Source organism: Scatophagus argus, chromosome 10 (genome assembly GCF_020382885.2).
Source record: "Scatophagus argus isolate fScaArg1 chromosome 10, fScaArg1.pri, whole genome shotgun sequence".
NCBI lineage: Eukaryota > Metazoa > Chordata > Actinopteri > Scatophagidae > Scatophagus > Scatophagus argus.
Genome location: NC_058502.1, coordinates 12,390,983 through 12,416,003, shown reverse-complemented (window position 1 = coordinate 12,416,003; position 25,021 = coordinate 12,390,983). Strand labels below are relative to the sequence as shown.

Below are 25,021 nucleotides of genomic sequence, written 5' to 3'. Positions count from 1 at the left end.
ATTAGCAAATTACTAACAACCAGAACCCTAAATTCACACTCTTGTAAGGGGGGGAAACATACAGTAAGAACATCTGTGGGAGAAGCTCAATATTTTTATATAGAAGTCAGCAATTTTCACTTCTCCACTAAGGCAGCTCACTTCCTTTAGTGAGCGACAGACTAAAAAAGAGGCGGACAGCAGGAGCAGATCGCACAGCTGTGTTTTATTTCCCTGTAAAGCAGTACCTACAGTATCACAGCAGCTGCTCCGGACTTTGATGCTTTCTTGTGCAGCACAGAGAGTCTGGTCTGCCCATCCGAGATGACATGGCAAGTAATACTCCCATGACTGTCTTTATTTCCTTCCTTTGTTCACATCACATTCTTCAGACATACGTCACTGGTGTGTTCATGGTGCAAGCTATAGTAGTCACTTCTGCTTGGGTATGTGACTGTCATTTGATTTGTTCCTTAGTGGTTATCAATTAAGTAGATGACTGAGATGTCAGTGTTGCCATTGTTTAGACCCTATGTGTGTGTGTGTGTGTGTGTGTGTGGGTGGGTGTGTGTGTTGTGACTCAAGAAATGGCCCCAGTGGAGAAGGATACACCGTATAGTTCACTGCCATGAAACCATCCAGGACTCCTCTGTCCGGTGATAAACCAAAGGAATTGGCAGGTAAAGCTCTGTTTAAGTTTGTTTCAGTGATATTTCATATTTTTTTATGATCAAACAGTCTGACCTCTCATATAAAGTTAAGCTCTGGGTCTACATGTTTTCTCTGTTGTAAGTATGCATTGCATTTTTATAAAAGTGAAGATTTTTTTATAGTTATTTTACTACTAATGTACTACAGTGCCTTTATAAAGCCTTCAGTAGGCCAGTGGAAATTGGTAACCATTTGTCATTCACTGATTGTTATGTGTGAGATGAGTATTTTCTTCTTATGAGAAGCAGTGCTTTCCAGCAGTGTCTCTATGCTGCATTTTAGTCTCATCCAGCCTCTTGAGCCGCAGGATTTATCTGCTTTATCACATCCACTACAAATACACGAACATCACACCCACTGAGTGCTGTGGCTTTCACCATACAAATTGCTGAGTGACAGAGTCTGGCATTTCCCCTCCGATTCTAAATGAATCAGGACACTAAGTATGAGTTTTGTCAGTTTTAAATACGCATCCACCCAAATTTATCAAGTATTTATTTATTATTATTTATTTATGCACTGACAGTATAATGACTTGGGCAATCGTTCTGCGTCAGTCATGAAATGGTGAGAATGGTGTCAGTTAAATCAAATGTATTGATCTGTGGCAGTACTTCAGGTACAGAGGAGACCATAATCAAATCTTCATGATCAAACAGCTGGAGGGATTGTGAAGACTGTGCAGTGATGTGGGAGGTGGCATAAAGAAATGGGTGTCAAGACAGAGGACATACAGTCAGACATATTTATAGATGGTGAGAAATTGATACTGAGAGTGTTCAGAACAATGAAGATAGACGGAGCAGAGAGAGAGAGGGGGAGAGAGAGGGGGGGAGAGTGTGGGCAGGGCTCAAGGTACGTGAACATCACGCTGGGCTGGTGGGACAGACGAGGAGTGAGACGAAAGGAAGGTGGGGCAGAAGAGGAGAGAGTGTGCTTAAGTGCTCGTAAGCCTGTGTATGTGTGTGTGTGTGTGCATGAAATCAGACAGAGACAGTGTCCAAGTGCAAGACAGTGAGCCCAGGAAGAGAGAGAGAGAGAGAGAGAGAGAGAGAGATTCTCTAAGAGGATGAGGAGTAACAGGGCGAGGCAGCAGCGAGAGGCGCTGAGTGTGTGTGTGTGTGTTTGAGGAATAGTGTGTGAGCAGAGGGATGCAATCATGTCTCTGTGAGAGGGAGCAGCACAGCAACGGTAACCATGCTGAGCCCCAAGATAAAACAGGCACGCCGGGGTAAGCACGGTCCCACCTTTCTTTTCTCCATCCCTCCTCTGCTCTCCTTCTTTCTTCTGTCTTTCCATGCTTGTCTCTTCACTCCATCTCTTTTTTCCCTCCCTTCAGTGCCTCTGCAGAGGTCCATCTGTCATGCTGTCTTTGTAATACTGTAGCATTAATATTGTTGTCAGTGCTTTCATTGATATTGCCATCAAAAAGGTGCAGCAGCGCCGTGTTAGCACTGAATCTGTCATTTTGCAATCTTGATTTACTGTTATCTTCAGTGACCTGACGCTTTTTGCATGATCTGAAGTGCTGAGGCTTTTATCTTCTATGTCCAATGCTAGCAGTTAACAGGTCCTACCACAGGGTGATGTAATCCTTCCTGTCTCTTGATTATACCGTCCACATTCCCAGAGGATTTTATCTTAATGGAGATACAGTGAGCTGTAGTAAACATGGCTGCTGGAGGGATAATCCTCCCTCCAACAATGGTCTGCAACCTGACAAGTTCCCACCTGAGCACATGACCACAACTCCATTTATCCGGCGTTGATTGGGATAGTTTTTGGTTGGCGCGGCTTTGAGCAGGTGACAGAAAGATCAGAGGTGCTGAAAGGAATGTGGGGCTCTCGACTCGTGTAAATCACAACAGCTGACCGTCAAACATAGTTCCTCTAACACAGGATAAAATCCACTTGTGACTGCTGAAGTCGGGACGCCACATATACATGCCTCTCACATGACTGCGTGAGGATGAATAAGGAAGCTGTAAATCACAAGAGAAGCTCCTGGCACCAAGATTATCACGATGCAGAGTATAGATGGTCGCTGTGCTCTTCGCAGCAGGTGCTTGCTGTAGACAGCTGACACACACTGTTTCAGGCTGCTCGGGGAGTAGTGACAGTTGCCAACTAATCACAGAAAAATGGACTAACAGAGTATCAACAGAGGATAAAGGTCTGTTTGGATCCAAGATCTCCTTAACTTAATCTCCCATTTTTGTGTGAAAATTGAGATAGCAGAGCAAAATACTGTCATATAGCGGCTTCAAGGACTCCTTATTTTGTGGATGTTTAGGGAGAGTTGTTGTTTCATTTCTCCCCCGGCAGTCATTGTCTTATTCAAAGCCAGAGGCAAAAAGTAAGACCATAAAGGACGATGGGAAGGAAAAGTGCCTTTCCTTTCTCCTTATAAACACAGTTAAGAGAGTGAGGCAGCCTCTTCAGCTTGCTTGCCACGATTTGTGCGCTTGCCATCTCTCATTTGCTGTAATGGTATTCTCCTTTGATTAGATTCCCAGCTCTGCTCTCCTCTGACCCTTTAATGCAGCATCATTGAAGGCAAACTCATACAGCATCACAGAACTGGACCTGCGCTCAAAAGCTTAGCTGCAAGACAAGAATCCTAAAGCAGTTAAGTAGTGAAAGGCCTTATGGGAAGGTGTTATTGGTGTTTGAGGTTTCTCTCCATTATCTGAGCAGCTGAATAACCATCAATATGGGGACATTTTTTCTTTTTTTCTTTCCTCTTATTACCTCTTGAACTGTTATGTTACAGCAGTTGTCTAAAAAAGTACATTGAATGTACTGGAATGCACCTTAGTACATTTATTCAAGTTCTGTACTTACAGCTTTGTACAAGATTGAGGTACTTGCACTGTAGTTCCATTTGTAATTCTATTTGCATTTAATGCTGCTTGAGATTTCCTACGTCTCTATATTTTGTTTGATGGTTGTAGCGACTTTACAGATTCAGATTACATGTGCAAAATTTACCATAAGCTGAAAGTGTAATGTATTCTAAGATAGATTAAACTATCCAACAGTAAATAAAGTAGTTTAAATTCTCTCCATTGCGATCAAGCAAAATTCTCCACTCATGCATCCTTAAATGTATACTATGCAGGATTTATCAGGTGCTGTTTGTAAACTCACTGATTCCAAAAATGTCCTGAAGACAGCAAAATACTGAGACAATACAGGCAGAGGCCAGCGTCATTGTCTGCAGTTACAAACACTGCTACACACCTCTGTGTGTTACAGCTGATGATTGAGAAGATATTTGTGTGTGTGTGTGAGAGAGAGAGAGAGAATATTTTTTTGGGGGGGAACTCTACCTTTGATAATTAATATGACAATAGGAACCAGTGGTTGAATATGGCTAAGTACATTTACTTAGGTACTGCTAGTGCAAATTTAAGGTACCATACTTGTATTTGACCTGACTTTACTGTACTTCTGAGTTGACAACATTTATTTTACGGATATAGTTACTATTTTTTTTTTTTTTTCAGATTAAGACATATAAAACAATATCAGACACTGGTAGAGATTTGGCCATCCAGAAGTATAAACAACAGTTAGCTCCAGCTTAACCATCTGCGAGAGTGATGTGCTGCCTCCACATTAATGAATCAGTTCTCTGTATGCTCACTTGTTCTTTGCTGACAGTAAATTTAAAAAGAGTTCCTCTCTGAGATTTCATGATTCTTTATTGAAGATGTAGGAGAGGCGTAGCTATGTCTGCTATATTTATAGATCCTGCTTTCTTCTGCTGTCAGCATACGGTTTTGTTAATGGCTGCTTCGTGCGGCCTCATCTCTAGTTTTATCCCTTCCCGGCACTCATGACACTGCAAATGAAGGACATCCAGAAAGGGGAGAAATAAAATAAGAAGTCCAGACAGAGAGCTGATAAGTGAAATAGAGGGAGAGGGAGAGAGAGAGAGAGAGAGAGAGAGAGAGAGAGGGAAAGAGAGAGAGAGATTTCAGTCTTGGTTCTTGCAGATACTTTCCCTGCTGTCCTCAGCAGAAAGCAAGATGCAATTAACAGGAAAAAGACGTCATTGATTTCTCTCTCCTCTCCCTGTGCCTTCTGTTCATCTCTCTCCCTCGTTCCCTCTCCCTTGGGATCACTCTACTGTCCCTGTTTTCACTCTATACCTTTGGCATACCTATGCTAATGTATAATCCATGCTTGTAGCAGTTAAAGCACAACCTGATTCAAAGCAAGCTCCATACTGCGGTGAATTCAAAATAATTGTGCCCTCGTTAACATCTGAAACAAAAATGTTATAGGATAGAAAACAGCTTATTTTTGCTGCAAATGGAAACCACTTGTGATTTTTTTTTTTTAATAATAGCAAAAAGAATAAAAGAAAGAAAATCCCAAAGTAGCATGTGTCCTCTGTCATCTCTCCTTGTCTCAGTCTTCTCCTGATCCACTCAATTCTACAAATTCCCTTCATCTCTGTGTGTATGTCCATGCAGCACGGTCCAAGAGCATGGTGCTTGGGGAGTTGACTCGGCTCTCCAGACCCTGCTCTCCTCTGGATCAGGAGAAAGCTCTGAAGGCAGGGTGGCTGAAGAGACAGCGGAGTATCATGAAAAACTGGCAGCTGCGTTGGTTTGTGCTGAGGACTGAAGCTCTGTATTTCTACAAGGACCAGGATGAAACCAAGGCACAGGTGACGTTAACACAAATACACGTAGATACATACAAGCCAGGTACATGATGGTCACCTGTTGATCCCAGAGGCTGCACTGCTGCGTGTTTGGATTCATTCTGGTTGGAAGCATCATACATTTTCAAGATTCCCATAGGGCCACTTGATCCACTTTGTGTTTTACTTTAAATCTGTAAATAGCTTATTGATTTGCTTAAATCAGGTATCAAAATACATTTTTTAGCTCTCAAGTGAAATGAAGCAATTTTCAGCATTACATGACCATTATTTTCATACACCCATCTTTATATTTTGGTTGTAAAAACTATAGCTGGAAACATATCCATTCATTTTTCACACAAAAATCATTAAAGACAATGAAACATCGCAACACTCCCCGTTACAGCCGTAGTGTGTTGTCATTGCGCTGAAACACACACTGACAATATGGTAACTTGCTGCCCTGTGGTTTTGCTGTAAGCACTTAGTATGTGACATTTGACCTTCTCTATGCTGGAAGGATCACAAACGCAAGTACATCAGGAAGCACCAGAGGGATAAATAGATGAAGAGATGTTTCCCTGAGTCATCCCTCCCTCCATCATCATTACCTCCCTCTGCTGGACGGCTGCCCAGAGACCAGTGTACTCAGAACCCTACAATGTTTAACATGCACTACACGTCCAATTCCAGAAGCACCCATTGATTTTTTGTTTGGCCCTTGAATACCGTTGATACCTGTCTGTCAGTCTGTCTTTCTGTCTGTCTATCTCACACCTTTCTGTAATGTCTCCAACAGGGTTGTATTCCTCTCCAGGGCAGTCAGGTCAATGAGCTGCCTGCCAATCAGGACGAACCTGGTCGCCACTTATTTGAAATTGTTCCAGGTGAGTTGGCATTGTAACAGCTCTGTTCAAGTGATGCTGAACAGATTGCCAAGCAGAATAAATACCTGGCTAACTTTAGATTTTTATAACTAATTTTATGTTTCACTAAAACCTACAGAAAACAGGATGATAAGAAAAGATAGGCCTTTATTAGTGGGGAAATTCTCATGATCATGTTCATGAGCATCATGATTGTTGAATTGGTGATCCTACTGTACATTCAGCAGGTCATATCCTTTGTGTAAACCTTGTTGACCAAAGTGATGAAGGTGAAAAAACAGAATTAAATCATAATTACGTGAGTCACAAGCTGTAACACATGCATGAAATATGCAGAACGACAGAAGGGATGTGACGGTGACAGCCATGAGTCTTAGGGTCAAACAAGGACTTCATTGATTTCTGCTCTTGACACTGCAGGCTTGATTACACAAAGAACAGTAAATAAAGAAAGAAGGTGGAAGTCGTACTTGCATGGAGTTACTGTTACCATTACTGGCTGTGATGGTGGTGCCTCTGTTTGGCTCTCATGGAATGGCGTCTTATCATCACAGATTCATCTGCCAACATTTGTTCTGAGAAGTACTGATGTACTTTTGAAAGCAGTTTGAACTGTTCATCTATCTATCTCTCTCTCTCGCTCTGGCTTTCTTAGCGTATAATTGAATTCTTGCAGAAGCGAACTCTAGAAAAACATGTATTATTCCATGAGACCGTAAAAAGAATTCTCTTTGTCCTAGAAACAGGGTACAAACACACTTGCTGTGTTTATAAATTACATGAATGTCAGCAGATTTAACAGCTACTGCGGGGCTGCGCGGTGGTAAATGGAACACACTGCACCATTAGCAGATGTGGTCACACCTACTGTGTTAGACTATAACAGTTATGTGTTTTTATTATGTATGTGGCTTCTGTGTTTATGCACCAGTTAACATGTGTTTTAAGTCATTTACTATGGATGAAAATTGACGAGGTGTTGCCTGAATCAGCATCATATGAATTGTTCAGTTAGCAAATGCTACAATAGTACAATATGATATCGACTGCTTACTATACTGAATTATCCGGAATTGCTGATTAATACATATTGTTTAGTAACATAAACGTTTTCATTTCACAACAGTATGACAATCATATTTGCTGGTTATAAAAAAAAAAGAAAAAAGATGCCCATTATGATAATTTACCTTTGCTTTGGTTCTCTGCAAAACACACATAAAAACACAAACAAAACAAAATTATGTGCTTTGGGAAATGGCTGGAAGCCATGCAAACTATGTGAAATTTGAAGTCACTGTGGTACAACATGTTAACACACCAGTGTGGTGTTTGAACATGTGTGTCACTTTGTAGAGAAAGTTTGTAGGTGAAAAGATGCAGAGGAAAAGGTCCTGAACGGAAAGAGACAGAGTGAGAGACACGGTGCAGTTGCTGGTGTCTACTGGGAACACTACTCTTTCTGGGTCATTTCTTACACACACAACACACTATGCAGCACAACGCAGGACTTTGTAATAAATGCAGGTACTGATATATAGTCCATACAGCAACATACATACAGCGCCTACCAAATCCACTCACAAAAACCCCACTCTGTCTTTCCAATTGGTTTTCAAAGTTTTCATCTGTACAAAACATACGAACATTTTATGAATAGCAGTTTTGATGCTTTTAACTACATCTGCAATTGAACTCTTCAAAAAGCGAATGATTACAGGTCAGAGGGAATATCACATAGTGTAATCAAAGCTGATCTGAAATAAACTAAAATGTCAAACTAAAATGCCAAACTGGGTGGTATCACGCTGTGTGCAGCCACAGGAAGTAGAGGAAGAGCTGCATGTCTGTGTCTTTGTACTTAACAGGGGTGCTGGAGCTATTAAGGTTATTGAAAATACTGATATTTATAGTTGTTGATGCCCAATTATTTACAGAGGTGATACAGTTTATGTGATTAGTAAAATCCTTTGGAAAAGCATCACCTGTTCAGTGTATGCTTCTGCGTTTTTGAAGTACAGTGGTTTTGAGATATGCTAGTCATTTTTTTTCCTGTTTATCCAAAAGGTAATGAAAAATGATTGTGTCTTCAGGGGGGACTGGAGAAAAGGATCGGACGGGTATAAGCCACGAATCATTTCTGCTGATGGCCAACTCTCAGAGTGACATGGAGGAATGGGTCAGAGCCATACGAAGAGTCATATGGGCTCCACTCGGAGGAGGTGAAATTCTTAAACATATGCATATACACATATGGCTACGAAAAGCACTCTTTACTATAATTAATTAAAATAAATTATGAATGCTTCAAAGAAGGAACTTAAATCTTCTTGGTACACATAAAGAAAAATTCTGAGCTTTCAATGACCTGACTGAGATTAATTTTCTGTGTTGCATGACTGCAGGTGTGTTTGGGCAGCACTTAGAGGAGACAATGTTGTACAAAGCCCAGTGTGGCCCTCAGCGACTGGTCCCTGTGCTGGTTGAACAGTGTGTGTGTTTCATACGTGACCACGGGCTCAAGGAAGAGGGCCTTTTCAGGGCTCCTGGGCAGACCAATCATGTTCGAGAGTTGCAGGATGCGTTTGACCGTGGCGAGAAGCCAGTTTTTGACAGGTGATGCATTGAGAGGAGGCATTTTATCTATAGCAGCATGCCAAACTATTGTCTATATATAATCTTTGCTGGATAGTGTTCTTTATGTCCACTCTCTTACAGTACCACAGATGTCCACACAGTGGCATCGCTGCTAAAGTTGTACATACGGGAGCTGCCGGAGCCTATAATCCCATTCTCCAAATACACACAATTTCTCTCATGTGCTCAGCTTCTTACCAAGGATAAAGCAATGGTAATTACATGTCTGTGTAACACTTCACTTCACTCTATTATATCTGCAAACTCTTGACTTGGCAATAAATATGTCATCTCTTTGTTCAAGGGTATCTCAGAGCTAGGCAAACAGGTGAAATCCCTTCCTCAGGTCAACTACAACCTCCTTAAATACATCTGCAAGTGAGTAAACGCAATCTTGTCGCCTGCTGTCTATATCAGTAATTGTTACGCGCACTCATGTTAATCTGATGGGTTTTGTTATTGTTGCGACTTCCCACTCACTGTTTTTTTCGATGATTGAGCATTTGACACCCTGTCATACAAGAAAAACATTAATTACACCCACATCCTCGTCATCAGGGGAAGTGACATCACGTTGATTGACTTTGAGTTTGTATAGCTGTATATCCTGTCTGTCCTGTCTGCTTTCTGTATCTATATAAAGCTGAGCCCACACACCAGCCAGAATCATGACTCAGTCCTCCTTTCCATCAATTTGAATTTCTCTGAATAAAAACAAAAGCAAGCAAAGCTATCAACACTGTTGATTTTACATATGTGGAAATAAGTTATGCTTTTGGTTCCATCTGCTCAGGTTTCTTGATGAAGTACAGTCTCATTCCAGTGAGAATAAGATGACTGTTCAGAATCTGGCCACTGTGTTTGGACCCAATATCCTTCGGCCCAGGGTGGAGGACCCAGTTACCATGATGGAGGGTTGGTGAAGATGTCAACATATGTTAAACTTACTTTCCAATCAATATGTATAATTCCATGAAACATTTCAAGCAAGTGTATGTATGTGTTTGTAATTATAAACAGGAAGTTCACAGGTGCAGCACTTGATGACTGTGCTGATCAGTGAACACACCAAACTTTACCAACAGGAGGAGCCAGAAAGTGAGACCAACATCCCCCCGCAGCAACAGCAAAGTACTATTCAACGGTGCAGAGTGGAATGGGTCTCACAAGAAGACAGTGACCTCCAACCCTCCTCAGATACAGCCTCCAAAACTCCTAAAGAGAAAGCCCAACCTACCACCCCTTCTACAGACAGTAAACTCACTGCACCAAACCCCATTACAGTGTCAGAGAAGGGTGAGGACAGTCAGATTGAAGAAAAGGGCAAAAGTAAGACAGAGGACAAAGTGGATGGAAAAGCAGATAGCAAAACTGAAGGAAACGGTGGAAGTGAAGTAGCTGTTAGCCCCAGTAAACAGTCCAAAGCCCATCCCTCCTGGAGGTGCTCCTTCAAGGGCAGTGCAGCATCTGGGGGGCCAAGGGGGAAAATAGGGGGGTCAGCAGGGGATGTGTCAGCAACTGGTGGGAGCAACTGGCTGATGAATGGCTTGTCATCCCTGCGAGCTCACAGGCGCACCACCTCATCAGGCGAAAGACTTAAAGACTCGGCTGTTTCTCTGAAGGATTCAACCCTCTCCCTTAAAGAGACCACTCTTTCACTTCAGGACTCACAGAGAGATTCTGATGAAGATTCTCCTCAAACTTCCCTGTCTCACAGAGCCCTCCACCAATCGCACAGACTGTCTGCCTATGACAATGTTGCCCCTTCCAGTCTAAGCCTGCCTGCTGACACCTCCTCCATCTGGATGTCCTTTGAGATCTCATTGGCTGAGCCAGAGGGAAGCGATAAGACAGTAAAATTAGGGCATGGTCAAGAGAGACCCACAGAGGTGATTGACAGTGAAAACACACTGGATCACAGTGCAAGTGGCACTGACACTGATCTCACAGGAACAAATGAAGGCCTCACCAACATGCTGACTGAGCTCAAGCAGGAGCTGAAGAAACAGAGGACAAGCTACGAAACTTGCATTCGCAAGTAAGAATGAGTTGCTTGTCATTTCCCGTCAAATAACCAGTTGAAATCAGCATGAAGTGTTAATTATAACCCCTTTTTTCTTCTTTGAGGTTGGAGGAGTCCTGTTCGAAGTACCAGTCCCGAGTAAATCGCCTTGAGGAGGAGCTGGACCAGGAGAAGAAGAAATTTCACATGCTAGAGATCCGACTCAGGAACTCAGAGCGGGCCCATCAAGCTGCAGAGAACCGAAATGTTCTTCTCCAGCAAGAGATGGAGGAGTTCTTCAAAACCCTTGGAGATCTGACCACAGGAGCAACACGGACCAACTAGACCAAACCAACCTGCCTTTATCTGGTCCATCCATGGAGAAGAAGCTCTATTACTGGGAAGATTAGCCAGCCCCAAAGCTTTGAAGACCAAATACCTCTAGTGCAGTACTATTTGCCATCGTGTCCTCTTTAGTACAGCCGTCTTGTGCCTCCACTGAACAGTGCCGGTGCCAAACGAGAACTCCTCTGGACCAAGCAGATTTAACCATTCCACAAAATCCCACACTATTATACAAGATAGGTCATGTAGCTGATTATTTATTGACTAAATTCCTCTGTAGAAGAGCAGAAAAAGCCTAATATGTGAGGTAGTCTTCCCATACCTGCCCTGTTCATTCCCCCCTCAGAGCTCTTGACAGAAAGCTTTGACAGTAAAAGAAACAACGAAAGACATTAAAATTCAACTCTTTTATTTGTTGGAGTTGAAGGTAGACAGTTTCCATTTCTGATGTGTATAATTAGTCTGATAGTGAGGCAATTTCAGATCCAAAATTCACACAACTGGCCTTACCAAAACACCACAGCGGGTTTTGTGCTGTCAGTGTTTGGTTAAACCATCAGAGGATTGCAGCATCATCTCAGTAATGTTAAATGGCTTTCCTTTCTTTCCTCTAAATGTACCTGCACTAAAACCAGATTAGCTCAGAGAAAACTCATGCGTCTGCTATTCTATGTTTTCTATTTTTGGAGGAGATGAAGGAGAGGAAAACCACAAAAAGAGGAAGCCACAACAGTCAGTGAAGATGTGTCCTACAAAGGGTCAGGACGTGTCACAATCCTCGAGGTGCATTCTAAGAGCTGATGCTAGGGGTTACTGCCTGGAGTGCCCATCCATGAAAAGGGCAAAAGGACAGGTTGGGAATTTGACCCATCAAATACATCCAAAGGTTATCGTGGCAGGTAGCAAATGCCTGTTTCCTGACTCTCAGAAAACATACATACATCTACAATAAAATGTACAGATCACTCACTGGCTATACTAATCTATGAATTATATTGCACAGAAAAAAACGAAACAAAATGCATTTAAATGGTACTCCTGAATGAAATGTACATTTCATACAACAGAAGCCTCCTAGCTTGAAATAAATAAATATATAAATAAATAAATAACACAAATTCAGAAAAAAATGGATCTTTTTTTCCGCATTTCTTTCAAATGTTTCGTGCCATGAAACTGTGTTCTCAAAAAAGTATGTTTCAGTGTGTGTGCATGTGTGAGGTAGAACTCAGAAAGATACACCACGCAAGAGAGGGGCATCTGCCACAGACAGGACTGAAAATCATTGAACTTAGTAAGGGCACTTAAATTAAATATGTTAAATATCAGACAACTGTGATTAATGTCTGAAAGAACCTGCCAAAAGGGTAAAGTGACTGACTCTGACTCTGTCTGGTGACAGCACCCAAATTCAGAACTCACTCTAGCCAGTGGAGTGGCCTATATTAACTTGTTACAGCGCTAACAGTAATCATTGGCTCCTCACTAGGCCAACCTTTCTATCCACTTACATTCACCCTTTTCTTCCTCATCCAACAGACCATCACCTATAATTTACATCTAAGTGAATAAAATACAGTCAATTAACAGTATGCTATAGTAAAAAAGAAATAAACTGTCAGGGTAATAGACCATTTGACTGCCTGACAAGATGCACACACTCAGAGGTGACATGATACTAAGAAATAAGCTGATTTGGAGAAAACAAAGGATGCTTTCTACAAGAAAGATGATGAACAATATCAAAATAAAATCATCTGTCTGCAATTGGATCCAAGATGAAATGTGCTATAGTCTACTGTTAAAGAGAGAACTGGTGTAGATTCATTCAAACGTCCCTAAAATAATACAAAATTCCAAATGAACGATTCCAAAATATACTCAACATAACACTGCAGTGCTAACAGCATACTATTTGACTGTTTAGCAGCAGCTAAAAAAACGGCAATGTGTAAAGTACACACAAATCCCTCTCTTTCACAACATACATCACAGATTCACATCAAAACTTACTCTTATTCTTTGCAGCAAAAATACAGTAATAATGATACAATTTCAAATGACAATCATTTACAGCAGTGTTGGGGAGATCAAAACAAACTGTACATTAAAAGCGCAGCTCTACAAACTAACATGTGAAGTTCCATTGGCCTAACCCTCTCATCAAACACACTGATGAGGACAGGTTTGTTTTTGTCTGTAGGCGTGTGTGTGTGTGTGTGTGTGTATTTTATGTGTACGTTATCTGCAGCAGGCCAGTGCACCCAGAGAGGTGTGGCTGTCCAAGCTGCTGTCTGTTTCAGATGTCATGGTGGGGTCGCTGCTCAGGTCAGTCGGCTCTGTGGACATGGATGAGACGTCGTTGGCTGAAGAGGAGGAGGACGTGGGCTGAGGAGGGCTGTCGATCACTGCTGCACCTGTGCTGCGAAAAACACACGTCAACGAATAGGTTTCATTGAAATACACAGGACAGACGGGATTTAAATTTGAATTGAACATTGCCTTGATCATTTGCAGGTCAGTTGCAGTTGAAAACTGGTCCAAAAATTCAATCTCAATTATCAAACCTATCAAACATATTTTGTACGTTAAGATAACTATGATACGATGAAGTTAGGAAAAAACAATTGAGCATATTTCCAGAATTTTAAGAAAAAAATATTAAAGTACAATATGTTATGACTGGATAGAATGGATTATATGTGCATCTTTTATTTTTTCCCTGGCAGGATAACATACTGTACAATTACAAATTACAATTAAAGCTGCTGGTCTGTGTCTGCACAATGTGTCACCTCTGTGCCAATCCCCTGCTAAATATTTTGAATTATTTTTCATTTTTAAAATATTACATCCATTATCCTGGAAATATTAACAATTTATTAGTAACATTTTTTTTTTCTTTTTCCCCCAAATTTCCTTCATACACTGCTATACTTCACGATGAAACAGTGAAATAGTTAATGGTTAGTAGTACATTCTCAAACTTCTCAACTTTTTTTCCCTCAACCTTTCATTTATTCATTTATTCACTTTGTAATTAACATAGATGTTTAGGTTAAACCTGCAAATCACAGTTCTTACTGTGTTGTTTGTCTATGCAAAGCATTCAGTGAGCTTCACACAAACTAAAAAGTATGAGCATTATTCAGTCTTTAAGATCGAGTGAGTGTCAGAATCTTCTGAAACAAAACCACATGAACACTCCTTCGATGAATATTGTGTTTCCAAAAAACACCAACAGCACAGATTCAATAAAAGTCATCCTTTCCACATCTTCCTATCTACCAAAGTTATAATGATTACTCACCTAAAGGAGGTGGCTGGCCTCTTATCACTCCATTTTTTGTCCACTCCTCCCATTCACTCACTTCCTTATAAATCAGCTCTACAAATGAAAGAGCAGGAAAAGTTTAAGAGGGGCAAGTAGACATTGACAGAATTCACTGATGTACAACATATAGATAAAAGTATTGGGACACACCTCTTTATCATTAAATTTAGATGTACTGTGGGGCTGTTTTTCAGGGGTTGGGCTCGGTCCCTTACTTCCAGTGAAGGGAAATCTTAATGCTTCAGCATACCAAGACATTTTAGACAATGCTATGCTTCCAATTTCTGGTAACAGTTTGGGGAAGGTCCTTTTCTCTTCGAGCATGACTGTGCCCCAGTGCACAAAGCAAAGTCCATAAAGACATGATTGGAGGAGTTTGGTGTGGAAGAACTTGACTGGCCCACATCGAGTCCTGACCTCAACCCCACCCAACACCTTTGGGATGAACTGGAACGGAGACTTTGAGCCAGACTTTTTAGTCCAACATCAGTGTCTGACCACACAAATACTCTAATACTCATGAATGGCCAAAAATTCCCACAGAAACACTCCAACATCTTGGGGAAAGCCTTCCCAGAAAAGTGGAAGCTGCTACAGCTGCAAAGCTGTCTGTGTATTTAGAATACAATGTAATTAAAATCCCTGTTGGTGTGACGGTCAGGTGTGCCAATATTTTTATCTATATAGTGTATGTATGACACTATGTGAAACACTTTTCCTTAAGAGTCAAAGCATAGTGCGTACCGCACAGTCCAAACAGCAGCATGTTTCTAATTTGGACCGGCTGTGCTGCAGTGACCCTTCAAAAAAATGAGTGAGGGGTCATTATCACCTGGCAGGGGGGTTAGGATGAGCTCATCCTGCTGCTCAACTGAAAGTGATATTTACTTCACAATGTTAAACCCTCCTATGTGCCACCGAATCGGGTTCCCCACAGTGGAAAACACTAACTGTGAGGCTCTAAAAGGGTATTTCAAGTCATGCAACGCACCCTCTGGCAACTACAGCGGAGATACAGACCTCCTTGGGAAACAATGTCTCTGACTACATGACTGCCTGTCTACACATTCACTGGCAGTTCCACTGGATTGCTTTACACATGGTTTATTTCTGTGCTTTCTATGAATAGAAAATAATCATGTCACCACTGATGAATTAGTCATGGAATCATACCAGCTGAACCTTTCTATTTCATTATAAACATATCTGATTTGCACAAAACTGAATGTATTAAATATAGTGGATAGCTTTAATAGTGACAAGCAGTTGCACATTAATATAACAGGGGTTTTGCTAAATTAACCACTTGGCTTGGTTGTTAATTTGAAACTCTATTTAAAACCTAATTTGAAAATCTGTGTGGAACACATAACAGGTACATTTACAGCATCTCTGACAAAAGGTGCATAACCTGGGTGCAAAGGAAGGCACATCACACAAAAGTACCGTATTTAATCTCTTAATTATTCATAGGTGAGCTTTGGGTGTAACATAAATTTAACTAATCAGAGTGTCAACTCTCATTTCCTTTAAAAATTAGGTGTACCTGCACCCGATGCAATGCTATTTTAACAGTACAACTTGACTTGCTGAGGGACAAGTATGTGGACTGTGGACCTTCTATGTCAAACCAACCTCTGCCCCATCAACGACTCCACTTGACTTCATATGAGTGAATGCTTGAGAGGACGGCTGATATGCATCGCTGTGTGTGTGTGCGTGTGTGTGCATGTGTGTGTGTGTGAGTGACAGGCCAAGCGATGAGTGCGGATCAGATATCTCGGCATTCGGATACCTCGGGTATTTCTACTTGTTGCATGTTTGCATGTTCTCCCTGTGCCCATGTGGGTTTTCTTCAGAGACTCCGGCTTCCTCAAATAGTCCCGAAAACATGCACATTAGGTTTGTGAATTTCCCAAGGATTATTTTAAGGATTATCTCATCTTATCACAGGCCAGATGATAAAAATTATTTTGATTAATAGAGTAGGGTTGCAGGTGGGTGCAACAGTAACAATAAGAGATGTCAGAGCTAATCTGTCTGTCACTACCGTTTAACAAGTAGAGTGTACGTGCCTTGTGAAGCCTCCTAAGTAGGCGTATCTTACTATCTGAGTAAGGCAATCTTTAAACTAGCAAAGGAAACTTGCAATGACACTTGTGATGTGCTGTGCTCCACTTTGAGCTGAACAAAATATACAGCCCGCAGGATTTCAAAGCGGTAAAACAGTGCCGACACCCAACTAAATTTCTAAATAAAAGTGTGTTATCAGACTATCCACTTTTAACATTCCTGAATGAAACCTCTCAGGTTGTTACCTCTCACTGTGGTTAATTTCTGTGCAGCATCAGGAGCCAGAGGGTAAACAATACACTGAAACTGACAGCGAAAAGTCAAGTGTTGAGTACAGTGTTAATAATCTCAGTATGTCGTCTAACCTTTCCACTCCTCCACAGTATGATCCCTCTCATCCAGCTGTTTGTCTAGGATCTTCGGTGGGGGCTGTGAAAGAGAAAATGGATTCAATAGCACATTCGTGATACAAAAGTGATGCCAACTTTCCACTTCAAGTGATGTAATTAAAATCTCATGTGGCCCATTTACGGATCACGAGGCGATCCACTTACGGCTTCCACTTCAGCTGGGTCGTACCAAACATTAATGTAGGGGTGCTGCAGGGCCTCATCTACAGAGATGCGCTTGGAGGCATCAATCACTAACATCTTGGATAAGAGATCTCTAGCTTGGCTCGCTGAGGGGAGAAACAAGAAATAGATAAGATGCTGTGCCATTAAATCACAAATCTTCAAAATTCTCAAATTCTTATTTATTGTCATGATGATGACACGCTACCTTTCAGTTTGTTGTGGTCAGAGTCGGCAGGGAAGAGCACGTCAGGAAAGAGTTTCTCGAAGCTGTATCCAGCATAGCGTGGCCTGTTTTCTACGTACGTTCTTACTGACTGGTTTAGCTTCATTAGAAAGTCCTGAGATGGAGTGCCTAGCTGCTCAATTACCTTGTTCCACTGGTCGATGTCTGAAGTGGAAGTGTTAAGGGAACAGGCCACACACACTGTTCGCTCCCCCACACATACTGTGACACACCATTAGAGCAGTGTGACATTTAGCTTTCTTTGAGGTTCACACACAAACACCTACGTAATCTATACACACACAGACTGTATACATCACATGATCTTGATACAGCTAATACATAACTATCACACAAACCCTCTCAGTATCTTCACTGTCTGATGTTTTACAATAAGTGGGTACAGCAGAGCAATGATGGAGGTCACGTTGGTTGTGTGGAAAAGCTGACAATGGGCAGCAAAGTGACAGCAGGAAACTCACTGGATGGTGCTGGATCTCGTCACACAGAACGAGGTGATGACAAAGGGATCAATCAATGATGGGGAAGGATACGATCAGTGCCAGGGAACAACACACTTCCCCTGATCATCTCGGCCACTATACAGCCCACTGACCATACATCCACTGCAGGTGGACGTTTAGATGACGGGGAGGTGGACATGCAAACAAAATGGTGAGAAAAACAAAAAGCACAAAAAAGTGAGGAGAACGCAAAAAGAATGGCAGTGGTATGATGATGTGTGGAAATGAAAATGGAGAGCATGCAGCATCAGCCAGATATACTGAGAGAGAGAGAGAGAGAAATGCAGCACTGAGCAGTAAAAACTGAAAGCTGACGCGTTGATAAAAATTTACAGCCCATGACTGCCGAAAAGCTTCAAATTAGGCACGTTACACTGGCCCGTGGCCCGGCACAAAATACTGTATTCAAGACAAAAACCGACACAACACTTTTTATGAAGACTGTTAAGTGAAGAAGACCCAAGGATACAGTCCCTTCCTGGGAAGAGGATTTTATGGCGCACCATTTCTGCCAGTATGCAGCCCACAGACCATATGTCCACTAGCGAAGTGCAGCCCAGTAAACAAAGCCAGTAAGAAGGTGAGAAGATGCACAACAGGTTATGAACACACGGGAGGCTAGTAAGTGAGCACTGTCCATTATGTAAAGAAGCACCACACAACTTCCACAATATTAGTAACAAGATTTGTCTTCAGGTCCCTGTGTATGAGTTATAATAATCTACTTACAACAATTCATTTTTATAGACTAAAACAATAAAATCAGCAGGGGTTGACGGATACAGAACATAGATATTCACTAACCATTGGCTTGGTAGCCCATGCCCAGGATAACCTCTGGTGCCCTGTAGTAGCGTGTAACCACATACGGTGTCATCAGAAGGCCCGTGGCAGCCGTCCGAGCCAAACCGAAGTCCAAAATCTTCAGCGTACAATCTGACTTGACAACTATGTTGCTGGGCTTGAGGTCCTACAGAGAATCAAACACAAAAATGTAACTATTGTTAATTTCTTTGCCAATGAGAAGCAACCACATAGCAAAAAAAAGGAAAAAAAGAAAAGCCAGAAATGTAGCAATAGCAAATATACTGATTTCTTTATGAAGAGATGTGGCATATAGAAACAATTTTAACACCTAAAAGACTAAAAGGACCCCACATTGCAACACCTTGACCACCTGATCTCAGTATACTCTGTACAAGTGATAACAGGAGACAGAAATCATGACTAAAATCCAGCTGACATTCTGTGGGATCCAGCTCCTTCAGCAGCTCTTTTATCTATAAAGATTACTTTTGTCTCTGTCATGTTTCTCTGCACTACAAATTGCTTGGTGAAGTGTTTTGCTTGTTAGGAGCAAATGCATTTCAAGTTTACAGAAGCAACGAGTCACATTTTACAATATTGATTTTCTTTGGTTGTTTTTTTTTTTTTTCAGAGATTGGCTGCTTTTACACTCTGATGAGGAATGTTTTGTTGAAGATGATACATTTCCTTTAAAGGCTTTTGTTTGACAAATTTCTTAAGTGACTCGCCATTATCAAGATATTATGAACAATTCAATTTTCTATTGTCATCATTTCTTTAGTTGGGAGACACACAAATGGCTGCATGTTTCAGATGCTGATCTTGACTTGCTGCAGGTCTGTGCCTTTGCAATGAAGCGCAACAGTAAGTCGTAAGGGAAGCGTTCATTTTAGACCCGCTTATTACTGATCCACATGGGAAAATTATACATTCACCTGCCCTATTTAATATGCAAGTCAGATGTCTGTAACAACCAGCAGCTACAGATTCTGTGTTTTGTTCAGGGACATTAAAATGCTTGCTTTGAATTTAGGTTTGACAGTCAACAAATGACACACAAGTTAACATTGTTTTCACCAATGTTTTAACACAAATCCTAAAGCAACACATAATATTTCCAATACACTTTTAAGAGGGTTTTGCTGTACTAAAAGGGACTGTTTTCATCATCTAATAGTGCACCATTTGACTGTCCTTGCACTTCAGTGTCAAGTATCCCTGCAGGTTTAACAGTTCCTGGCGCTGGTCGGTGCAGTCATGGACAGCTGATGCTTACCCTGTGAATGATGCCAGCAGCATGGAGGTGCTTGATACCACACAGCATCTGATAGAGCAGATAGGACAGCCTCTCATGGTCCAGCTCCATCTGAATGACCTGGCATAGGTTGGCATCCATCAGCTCCATCACCAGGTATCTGACAGAGCAGAAACAGTTCACGCATGCAGTCAAGAAGCATTTAAGCAAGCGCACAAGAGGGAGTGAAATCATTTTTTATGCTGTATACTTTGAAACCAAAAGAAACAAACCCTTCACGTCTAGTTACTTACACATCTTGGAATTCTTCTAATGATTTTTGTGGTGTAAATACATTCAATAGGCCAATGATCTGTGGGTATAAAATGATAGGAATCACAATGAGAATGATGACAAAATAAAGCACAAACTGAGCTGCACACACATTTAAGCACACAAATGCCATTAACGATCTAAAATCACACCAACGTCACAAGGGTGGATATATTTGCATACTTACGTTTTTGTGATTGACACATTTCATTAGGACCAGCTCTCTGTACGCCCGCTTGGCATGGGTTTGATTTTGAAACGGTCGACTCAGCTTCTTGATGGCAACATTTCGTTCAAGGATTTGGTCATGAGCAGAGCTGGAGGACAGAGTCCGGGAATCATTTCAAAATATGCTCATGAATGCAGCATAAAAGGTATTAAACATCACAGGTTGTAAATTAGTTACTTTTGTCAACAAAAACAAAAAAGCAACAACATAAATAAGATCAAATCTATGGTTTACATACATTTGTATTGAAATTTCTTGAAGTGATATTGAATCAAATGGAATGTTCTGGTTACATACTGGAAACAGTGGCCCATATTTCACCAAGTAACTGTAGACTGAGTTTGGATAAGGTTGCAACACTCACCAGACGATTCCCTGTGCTCCTGAGCCGATGGGTCTTAGATTCTGGTATCTCTTCAGTACTGTGAACGTCGAATCCCCAACCTCTATGCTGTAGAACTCTCTTTCTCTCTTGTTTTTGTTCATGGCAAAATCTTCGATTACTGCTCTCTGTGCATCCAAAAATGTCCTCTGCATACACAAATACGGAAACGTATTCAAATATTTAGTAGGGCCACGACTACAACGCAGACACTACAACAGCCACTGAATAGAACTAACCTTTTCAATGCAAAAATTTCAAAAATCAAATGAAAAACCCAGCTCTGAAAGCAGTATTAGGAATAAAGGACAAGAGACACTACTGAATTTCACACTTGAGGCGAGCGCTGCGGTTCCTTATCTCAGCAACTCAGCAAACACACCAGGATGGAAGATTTGATATCATCAGCAGTGGCGGCAGAACAGCAGGACACAGGGAGGTCTACTCCATCATCTGAAACATGACTCTCAGAGTGACTATGTCACACTGGAAAACCAAGCCCGGTGATAATTCCTGTGAGTTTGGACGCCAGCCCAGGATTTCAGCCTAGTTCTACAAGCAGGTCTTCCACAGGCACATGTTAACTGGGTCAGGTTGCACCATGAGGCTGTGAGCCCAGATAACACACGACACAGAAATGCCTATCTGTGTGCATGACACTCCAGAACACGGTCCATTTAGCATTAAAACCCGCCTAAAATCTAAAAAAGGAGAAAATTCAACAGCCTTTCCGCTTCCTCAGTTCTTATATAAACAACAACTCACCCTCCCCATTCTTCCACTCTCCCTGTCACACAGTCCATATGAGGGATGTAATTGCCAGAATAAAATGAGTCAGCTCTCCTTCTGTTCCTTCAACGTCACAAAGACGTACGTAACATCCACCTCCCTCACATCATGAAAATAGACATGCCGCTTCTTTTTATATTTCAGACAGGAAGACAATTACGCTCATCTGAGTTATGTTGACATCGCCGTTAGTGTGCAGTTCAGTCGGTCATACGTACAGTTATCTGTTGCTGTGTTGTAAAGTTATTGTTTTTTTATAATGACGGCTCTCCATGAAGATAATTAAGGTCAGTCCAGTGCATGGAGGGCATTCTTAGTGTCCCTTCTGTGGAATAAGTAATAATGACACTTACAAGTACATCCTGCATCAACAAATTCTTCTGAAATCAAACACACACTATTAGACTATGGGGTCTGCACCTCGTGGATGGATGCATTTGAAGACAAGCCGCTGTTATACATCTTAAGTGCCTTGTGTACCTTGCAAAAGCAGAAATATAACAGGGTCATTCCTAGAGTGCACTGTCTTCTAATGACTTAACCTCTGTTTTCTGTGAACACGCTGCTCCAGCTTAATCATTTAATGAAAGGCTTCCAAAGCCCACACTTAAAAGGACAATCCACATCCTGGCAAAGGGGGCTTCACATGCACTGGCAATGCAAATGCTCAGAAAAGTACACATGCTAGGGAAAACTGTGCACAGAAACACAACATTAAACGATTAGGTGACGTTTACTTGTCTATAACAACACATGCGATGGAACAAACACTCATTTAAACTATTACCATTACCAACCAATACAAAAAGCATTAACATTAACACAACGAGCTCGTGTTTTTGCGTGCATCTCTTACAAATCAAATCTCAGACGTGCACGCATTATACTGAATGTATCTAATGCGCCAGTTGTCCACACACACATATATATGCTCAACCCAAAGACAAGGCAGCCGTTTCCCATCCACATATGCAAAACGTTAACGGTGCGAAGAAGACACAGAAACAGACCTTGCTGCACCACCCAGGCACACAGTAACTACAGGCACCTGAGTGAGGGACCACTATCGACCGGTTATTTATTGTCACTCGATGTGAGCGTGTTAACCTTGGCCACACGACCCCTACGCTCGTCTTGTCGGCGGCGGGTAAAAGACCTTGTGGGCTGCTGCATCAGAAAGGAGCCGTGCATGCAAAAAGAAACCCCAAAACATAGCAGCAGCACCGTACAAGAGGACATTATTGCAGTACTAATGACACCCATATTGTGATATGACAGGGCCTGTGTGTGAAACACGGTGCGCGGACGGTGGTGATACTAGCTGCTGCTGCTTCGATCTATCAAACTGCGTGCGGGGGTTTTACACTGTAGCGACGTGAAATAAGGAGTATTTAGGGTAAGGATATAAAGTGCCTGTATTTAAACAACCACGTCTGTAACGCAGCATGGACTCACACAGCGACACACGACCCTCCCCCCACGGCCAAACAATAAGCACGTCAGAGGAGCAGAGGTGCGAGTCTTCATCTTACCTCTGTCGTTAAAGCGCGCTGTCGATCCCTTCCGCGGTCCGATCAGCCGTGAAATGTTCCGGAGCAGCGGACTGTTTGTTTATGCCGCCAGTGAAAGATGATTTATTCCGTTGTGCGGCTTAAAAATACATGACCTCACCAAATTCACTTGCCTACGTTTCCATCTGGCTGCTGCTGACAGGCCGGGACGCGCAGTGCGCACGGGGCATGCGTCCCAGCAGCACGTCACACATCCACAGAGACACACCCACCCACTCCATCCATCCTTCCTTCCTTCCGCCTGCCTTTCTAGCTGTCTAAAAAAAAAAACAAAGAAAGAAAAAAAACAACCAAGAAACGCAAACTTCTTTTGGCCCACTTCCGTTTAAAACGTGATAATTAATCAAGATGTGATTTTCTTTCTGTCTGCTCTAAATTCACTGTAGCTGGCTGATAACAGCCTCACTGAAAACAGGCACTCCACTGCATCAAAATAAATCAGATACTGGCCAGATTTCTGTTCACCAGCGCATGACATAAGTTATGCTAAGTGAGTTAAGCATTTTGAGTAATAGCAGTGAAATTTATATTCCTTAAAGCCTATTTATTTTCTCTGTGGAGTGGCAGGCTGTGAGGTTTATGAATCACCGAGCACACAAGTCAAAAAGACATTCCCATTTTGTTCTGTAACTAACACAAAGTGCACTGGAAACTGATACCCATATTCCACCTCTGTCCTTGCTGCAAAATCCTTTACAGAGGCAAACAGAAGGACATGAAGGGCATATAGTGAAGTACATTCATGCACACAGCTTCAAGCCAAGTATTGCATATATGTGTGTAAGAATTTTGAATCTTTCTTTCTTTCTTTGTCGGGTCTGTTTGCTTTTAAATGAGGCTACTTAGTCGGTTTAAATGAGCATATGGATGCTTTTTTTTTAATTTAGCCCAGACAAGCTAGGTATTAGAATTGGAACTCTAATTATTTTCAGATTAACAGACAGATAAAGGTTTTCAGTGTTTCCTAAAGAGGGTAGGGGTTGGGTATTTACATACTGGCTCCAATGGGCATATTATGTCCAATGGGCCTAATGTTTCCAGGGTAAACACTGATGCTGCAGTGATTATTTGCACCTCCTGTAAATTAACTGAGGGCTATTAACTGCATATAAGTGTCATCAGGGCATAATTTGCTTCCTCTGTTAGCCCTCACATCTTATCTATTGTCCATGTTGCAAACTATGGAATCACGATATGCACCGGGCTCTGCAGAAATTCACAGAATAGTAGTTAGGATACAATCACATATCAGTTCAGCTACAACCACGGGGGTAACCGCGAAGTCACGCTCTGCAAAGGCATGTGACTGAATAAGGACATTAGGTAAAATTACGTTAACTTAGCGCCGAGTAGTTTAAATTCTCCCTGCACCCAGCTGACAGCCCTGGATGGTTGTTTTTTCATCCTTGTCCCTGCGCAGATACCCCGGGCCCTGCAGAGACAAGCTTCGCGCAATAGACCGGCATGGATAAACGTCCCAGCACCGACTCCCGCAGCGAGCAGACGAGTCTACTACGGTTTCTTACCCCTTGTTCGAAGAGAGCCCGCAGTGTTATGATCATTGTGGGGGAGCAGCCCGACAGCAGCAGGCTTCAGTCCGCTCGTTTGGCCGAGGTCGTTCGTCCTTCTCAGGCTTCTCTATAGCGCACCTACCGCCGGGGATCCACCGCACCTTTGGGCGTCAGACGGATTAGTTAAATCGGTGTAACTTATCTGATCTCACGCC

At 41.9% G+C, this 25,021-nt stretch overlaps 2 protein-coding genes across 9 annotated transcripts; one reads left to right on the top strand and one right to left on the bottom strand.

The window, feature by feature from the left end:
- Window positions 1-104: 104 nt before the first annotated feature.
- arhgap22 (Rho GTPase activating protein 22) lies at window positions 105-12,340 on the top strand. 3 transcript variants are annotated; one of them, XM_046401768.1, is made up of 11 exons: window positions 105-311; window positions 565-659; window positions 5,175-5,371; window positions 6,150-6,237; window positions 8,331-8,459; window positions 8,643-8,853; window positions 8,956-9,088; window positions 9,179-9,252; window positions 9,668-9,789; window positions 9,895-10,912; window positions 11,002-12,340. In XM_046401768.1, exons 2-11 carry the CDS (start codon window positions 608-610, stop codon window positions 11,219-11,221), a joined length of 2,244 nt encoding a protein of 747 aa, XP_046257724.1. In that variant the 5' UTR covers window positions 105-311; window positions 565-607; the 3' UTR covers window positions 11,222-12,340. The 3 variants fall into 3 exon arrangements, with proteins under 3 accessions (XP_046257724.1, XP_046257723.1, XP_046257725.1); XM_046401767.1 differs by having other exon boundaries at window positions 105-659; XM_046401769.1 differs by lacking the exons at window positions 105-311; window positions 565-659 and adding an exon at window positions 1,532-3,318.
- Window positions 11,614-24,980, bottom strand: mapk8a (mitogen-activated protein kinase 8a). Of its 6 annotated transcripts, none has more exons than XM_046401776.1 (12): window positions 24,822-24,978; window positions 20,918-21,084; window positions 20,512-20,641; window positions 20,306-20,364; window positions 20,034-20,172; window positions 18,755-18,920; window positions 18,420-18,491; window positions 17,409-17,591; window positions 17,183-17,307; window positions 16,994-17,057; window positions 14,532-14,609; window positions 11,614-13,638 (listed from the first exon to the last, which is right to left on the bottom strand). In XM_046401776.1, exons 1-12 carry the CDS (start codon window positions 24,855-24,857, stop codon window positions 13,463-13,465), a joined length of 1,395 nt encoding a protein of 464 aa, XP_046257732.1. In that variant the 5' UTR covers window positions 24,858-24,978; the 3' UTR covers window positions 11,614-13,462. The 6 variants fall into 6 exon arrangements, with proteins under 6 accessions (XP_046257732.1, XP_046257731.1, XP_046257733.1 ...); XM_046401775.1 differs by lacking the exon at window positions 18,420-18,491 and adding an exon at window positions 17,981-18,052; XM_046401777.1 differs by lacking the exons at window positions 18,420-18,491; window positions 24,822-24,978 and adding exons at window positions 17,981-18,052; window positions 23,257-23,512.
- Window positions 24,981-25,021: the final 41 nt, after the last annotated feature.